This window comes from Benincasa hispida, chromosome 11, assembly GCF_009727055.1.
Source record: "Benincasa hispida cultivar B227 chromosome 11, ASM972705v1, whole genome shotgun sequence".
In the NCBI taxonomy this organism is placed as follows: domain Eukaryota; kingdom Viridiplantae; phylum Streptophyta; class Magnoliopsida; order Cucurbitales; family Cucurbitaceae; genus Benincasa; species Benincasa hispida.
The window spans coordinates 78,706,112-78,712,595 of record NC_052359.1 but is presented as its reverse complement, the minus strand read 5'-3'; the positions used below and the strand labels follow the sequence as shown (position 1 = coordinate 78,712,595).

The window sequence follows — 6,484 nt, the reverse complement described above, 5'->3', positions numbered from 1 at the left end:
AAAGCTATTTTTGAATTTTCTTTTTTTTTTGGAAGTTTAAGAATATTTTTGACATAAAACATAAAAATTTAGGGGTATTTTAGCTTTCAAAATTTGACTTGAATTTGAATTTTAAAAACATTAGTAAAAATAAGATAACAAAGCAAGAAATTTAGAAATGGAAATAATGTATTTAGAGGTTTAATTTTCAAAAACTAAAAACTAAACATCAAGGTTACCATATGAAGTTTAGTTTTCAAAACTTAGCTTGACTTTTTAAAACATCAGTAAAAACTTGATAACAAAATATAAATATTTGAGGCTTCTTTGGGCCTTTAGCTTCAAGTGGGTGAAGTGGGCTAGTTTAGCCTATTTCGTGTTTAAGTTCCAATTATAATAATTGATGTTTCTTCGAACTAAAATAGTATACACCCAAACATGGACTATTATAACTTACAAACTATTATAGCCCATTGACTATAATATACATGGACTATAATAACTAATTCAGTGCCTCAAATGCCCCCTTATAGGGATTATGTGTGAAATTAGCTTTTCAAAGAGGACCTAAACTTTTATCTTTGTGTCTATTTTTGATCCATTAACTTTTAAAATTGTATAATAAGTTTTTGAACATTCAATTTTTGTTTACGAGGTGTTAATAAGTCTTTCGGTTTTCTTGATTTATTCGATATATTTTTTTAAAATCCATGAATTTACATCACACAATTTAAAATTAAGTAATCTTTTTTTGGATGAAATTAAATATTCTTTTCAATATCTAAATAATTAAAAACTTTGAGATCTATTAGACATTTTAAAGTTTGAGAATCAATTAGATACAAATTGAAAGTTTAGAAACTTCTTAAATACTTTTGAAAGTTTAAGAGAACTAAACTTGTAATTTAACCTAAATTTAGTTAATCAGTTATACTCATACGAATAATCATACTTTTTATGGTAAATATGGACTGCAAACATACTAGCATAGCATAAAATTTTCGTCGATGTGTCGATATTATCATTAATATTTCTACATTTTCATAGGTTTAACATCGATATGAGAATCGAATCGATATTTTTATTATCATAGAAAACTCCGCGAATGGTTAAAAATAAGGAAAAAATGTCACTAATGCAAATTTTATACAAATGATAGACATGTTAATTTATTTACAAATCATAAAATATTTATTTACTAATTTAAAATTATTTTAAAAATTTTTGTTTTTATCATTATTTTTCATAAATATCCATCAACATTAACATTTTATCAATATTTTCATCGACATTCTATTAAAATTAAGACCTTGATATTTCTGTCAGACGGAGATTTTAAATATTACATACTATGCGCAACTTTGTTGTACCATCACAATAGAATTTATTCAGATTGGTTGAAGGGCTTTACTTTCATGCACAGAGATGGAAAAGCTCATATGCCTTATAAAGACAAGGCATTCAACCAACAACCTTGTATGTGCCTAAATGATTGGCTTCAAAACTCATCAAACACTTCTTTTTATTTATTTTCTAAAGAATCCAAAACCATACAGTCACCATCAAAACCCAATAATAACTAGGACCAAATTTGAACAACATGACACACCAACATGAAAGCATTTTCAAATGCTAAACTTCCAGCTAAACGAGCCCTGAAACTTGTAAAAAGAAACATGGCAAAATATTAATATACAGGGAGAACTTTTTCTACCACCAAATAAAGGTATAATCTCACCAACAACATCAAAAATGTGCCACAATATTGGTCAATTAGACTGTACTGTACAAAGGAATTTGGGGGAGGGGGATAGCAAAACTCAAACCGTGCAGAAAGGAAAGCAAACGACGCGTAGTTTGCCTGTCTTATATATAATATGATCTCTACCTCAAGGTAACAAAGAATATAAGGAATGATATATAGACTCAATATTCACAAAACTGGTTTTTCCGGACTCCATGCATCCCATTGCAAGACCATGGCTGGCTCACTGGTCCACTAGGATTAGAATTCTTCCAACATTCAGAAGAATTATTAGGTTCATGAGCAAAATTTACTTTCTTCCTTCCTCCTCTCTTGTTTCTCCAGCCATTTTCCTTTTGATAGCCATCACAACGAAATCTCGAACCCTTGAACGTCGAAGAATGGTTCCAATTCCCACCCATGTTTTTGCAATTTGCATCACATGCTCTCCAAATCCGATTCGTAAACCTGTTGTCTGATTCATTGTGATTGTGATTTTGTTTGTGATTGTGATTGTGATTGCGATAGTGATTATTCCCCCAATCATTCCAACCAACTGAATTATTCAAATACTCATCTCTCAAACCTCCATTATTCTTGGTAGCATTATTCATCTCCCAAGAGTTTTCTCCATCATCCACCTTCTGATCACAATCACCATGCTCTGCTTTCGGTTTCTGAATGTCTTCTTTAGATTCGCCCCATCCGACACATGTATATGACTGATACAAGCCAAGAGCCTCATACAAACTCGCAATCACTTCATCTCCCTCCCTAACAACTGGCGCAATCTGTTCCCTCTCTAAATCTAACAATAGATCAGGGTCAACATTGCAATTCCAATCGATCTCATCAATATAAATGTCAGGATCAGGCAACAATATATCGCAAGGTAATCCATTAATTTTAGCCCAAAACCTACTCTTTGCATTGTGAAACGCTTCTTCACCAGCCGAGTCATTCCATTTAACCACATTGTCATAAAGGTACATACATTTCTTAGTATCCAACAGCTTCCTCCATGAAATCAACCCAACAGATGAACAAAACTTCTTTTCCCACAACGGCACGTCGGAGTGCCAATTACCTGTTAAAAAAAGGGTCAAATAAAAAAAGAAAACCCTTCCCCCCCCCCCCCCCCAAAAAAAAAAAAAAAAGGTCCGATAAAACTACAAAAATTCATTCACCAGAAGGAAACGAAATACAAACTAGTAAAATCAAATACCCAAAGTAAGCAAAAACACAAAAGTAAGGTCACTTTCACAGATGAAATCGATACAGGTATATACTAAAAATGTATCAACAATATAAGCATTGCCTAACAAACCGAAACAAGAAACAGAATCCGCTATAAAACTAGAGCTGCTCGTTATTGAAGAAAGGGCTGAACAAAAAAAGGGGGGGGAAACAGAACATTAAAACGCAACCACGATTCGTGAGAATGATAATTGATTATCAAAGAAACATCGAGAATGAACGGATTGAAAAGACAAATAATCAGAAATCATCCATTACTGAACAGAACAAGAAGCACGAATCTGGGAAATCGATTATTAAAAACGAATGAAATTAAGAAAAATCAAAGAATTGGGGGATGAAATTACAAGCGCATTATACCTAAAGAAGGGTTTCTGTGGGGCTTGACTTGTTGATGATGATGATGAGGAGGAATTTCAGAACTGTGTCTTCTCCAACTTCCCATACGATTGAATGAAATTCAAAAGGCAAAGGAATTTTGATGAGATGATTTTTGAAACCTAAACAGAGAAATCACCGACATAGAAAGAAATCAAGGCGTTGGAGTTGAAAAAGGGGCAAAACGGAAATTAATAAATATATGAACGGAGAGGAAATTAATAAATAAAGAGGAAGAATTTGGGTTGGCTAAGGAATAGCAGAATCTAGAGGACTATCAATAAATTATTATTTAATTAATTAATATTCATCTTTTAACTCTCTCTCACTTACTCCCTTTTGTCTTTCATTCCCCTTTTTTTTCTTTTCATTTACATTTTTTTAATATATGCCAAAATTTATCCTTTAGCCCCCTCATCTATTCATTAATTCTCAATTTAATCTTTTAATTATTTTGAATCTCTCCATTAAGTCACGTGCGCTTTTTTATTCATATAAAAATTGATTATTGTTAATTTATTATATTTATTAACCTATGTGAACCTATGAGTTATGAACCAATCAAAAAACATACTTGGACATATGAATATGAGACTCAAATTTTATTTCCAATTGAAATCTAATTTTTTGATAAAAAAAACATGTAAAAGAATTAAAATTATACATCAAGATTCTAATTTTACAGATAAATATGTTGTTTTTACTTTAAAACAAGTTATAGATTTTGTTATTAGTATATATTTTTGTATTGAAATTAATAGATGCTATATTTGATGAAAAATCTTTCAATTTAAAGATAGATTAGCTTAAATCTCTTCGAAACATGCTTTAACATTTAAAAAAAAATTGATTGTACGAAAATTATGTTTAAAATATAAAATCAAATATTAGATTGATTTTGAATGGTTGAAAACATGTTCTATAGAGTGAAATTAAAGATGATAAAATTTTAACAATTTCAAATCACTCTTAAACATAAATTCACCTTTCATGTCTTATTTATTCGAATGTATTAATAAATTTTTTTTTTTTTTTTTTTTTTTTTTTTGTAAAATGACATCATTGAAAATTGTAATCAAGGTAAAGTTGAAATTTTTTAAAAATTTAAGAATAAAATTGAGAAATATTTGAAAGATTAGGGGCGATTTGATAGATTTAAAATATATGTATGATAATTGGAAATGAGGACTTGAATTTTGTTTTAATTTAGTACTGAAATAACTGACTTTTTCTTTGAGATTACAGCGCGTGCAACGGAACCGAAGACCCTGCCAAATACCACTGACTTTGTCTTCATTAGTTTTCTTCGCGTGCCTTGCACGTGCTTTTTCCTCCTTTTAAAATATTGATTTCATAATATCATATAAAATAATGTGTTGATTATTATAATCATCTTTTCCAAAATGTAATGTACCACGTAATCTCATCCATCGCGGACCAAAATGGTGGAAAATATTTGAATAGTACTTTTAAAGAAAATTGAAAATTAGTTTAAATGCTACTTTTGGTGTTGTACTTTTAATATTTGTTAATTTTTATTCATATATGTACTTTTAAAAGGGAAAATTAAAATAATATAGTAGTTTTGAAAACATTTTATAAAAATAGTGTACTTATGAAACTATTTAAAAAAATATTGTTGATTTTTTTTAATAGGTCGAGGGTTGAAAATTCGACCAATCTAGGTCGAAGTTTCAACACTCGACCTTTACCTTTTTTTTTAATAATTTTCAATACATCGAGTGTTGAAAATTCAACCCACCTAGGTCAAATTTTCAACATTCGACCTTTGTTTTTTTTTTTTTTTTAATTTTCTATTATATAAAAACAATTTCTAAAAATATTTTATTATTTTATTTAACTCTAAAAATAACAAATTAAAAAAAAATAATATCTCATAAAAATAAAAAAGTATAAATTAAAATATCTCATTTATATAAAAATAATTACAAAAATCAATGTGTCCCACAAGGCAGACGTTGTCGATTTCGAGCTGGTTGTCGTCGTCGACTTCGAATTTAAGGTTACTCTGGTTCTTCTTAATGGTGTTCTGGTACCTCTGCAGGCACTTCATGATATAAATATTCATTATGCTCTCCACGACCCCGACCATGCCCATGCACGTATGAAGATGAAGGACCAGCCTCTGAGTCATAATGTCCTGAACCAAATGCTAACGTCATCATTATCGGACTAACATTTTGACTTTGCATCTGCATCATAGGGGGCAACTCTTCCACATTATGGGCAACCTCATCGAACTCATCCTCTTCCCGGTCCTCTACGTCTAGGAGCTGGTGGAGGAACAATAGGTATATCGTACATATAATGTATCTCCTCTATATAGCTTTGGTTGTCACTACATATAGCATGAACCTGGTTCGGATCATTCGCAACATCACGGAGTCTACTATTGTTTAATCTCTGTGAATTATAAAACAATTAGATAATATTTAAAATAAATTTAAACTAAAAATAATTAAATAATATTCATTCATTTACCAGATGATCCACAATTGCTCCCGGACGAGTGACATAGCGCTTTATGATATTATTACCAATGAATGTAGTCTTGAGTGACATCCATATTAAACTGTTCAATAGAACCCCACTGCAATAAACCTTGCACAATAGTGCCATCGCACTACCAAATGTGCAACTTTTTCAAACCAATTTACATTTCTTAAGTCGATATCATGTAGTAGGGGTTCAGTATTACAAGGCGATAGGACATCCTGCTGAAACCGAATTGTCTCATCACCCTGTCAGGAAGATGCCACTCACCAATGTGAAAATATATGAGAGGACTCATCGTCCACCATATGTTTTGAACATTCATACAGAAATTGGGCAAAGTATGCATGATAATTTTGTACGGCTCCTAAATAACATCAAACACAAAATATTATATTGGAGAACATTAAAGAAAAATACAATAAAAATGTGTATAAAATAATCAATTAGGTTCAGTGTAATGTACCTGATCAGGTTGAAGCAGATCAAACATGTATCTGTAGCTGACTACATGTGTGGTTGTCTTAGTCACATAAAATTTGGCCCTCCACCTAAATTTTTAAGTTGATAATTTAGAATCTAAATTAACTAGATCAGTGATATAAAAATTAA

The 6,484-nt window shown here is 30.6% G+C and overlaps 1 protein-coding gene across 3 annotated transcripts; it reads right to left on the bottom strand.

The window, feature by feature from the left end:
* Positions 1–1,484: 1,484 nt before the first annotated feature.
* On the bottom strand, positions 1,485–3,581 carry LOC120089802 (GATA zinc finger domain-containing protein 14-like). 3 transcript variants are annotated; one of them, XM_039047201.1, is made up of 3 exons: positions 3,341–3,581; positions 2,646–2,810; positions 1,485–2,531 (listed from the first exon to the last, which is right to left on the bottom strand). In XM_039047201.1, the coding sequence occupies exons 1-3, from the start codon at positions 3,423–3,425 to the stop codon at positions 1,906–1,908; spliced, it is 876 nt and encodes a 291-aa protein (XP_038903129.1). In that variant the 5' UTR covers positions 3,426–3,581; the 3' UTR covers positions 1,485–1,905. The 3 variants fall into 3 exon arrangements, with proteins under 3 accessions (XP_038903129.1, XP_038903128.1, XP_038903130.1); XM_039047200.1 differs by having other exon boundaries at positions 1,691–2,810; positions 3,341–3,577; XM_039047202.1 differs by having other exon boundaries at positions 1,691–2,845; positions 3,341–3,553.
* Between the last annotated feature and the right edge of the window lie 2,903 nt (positions 3,582–6,484).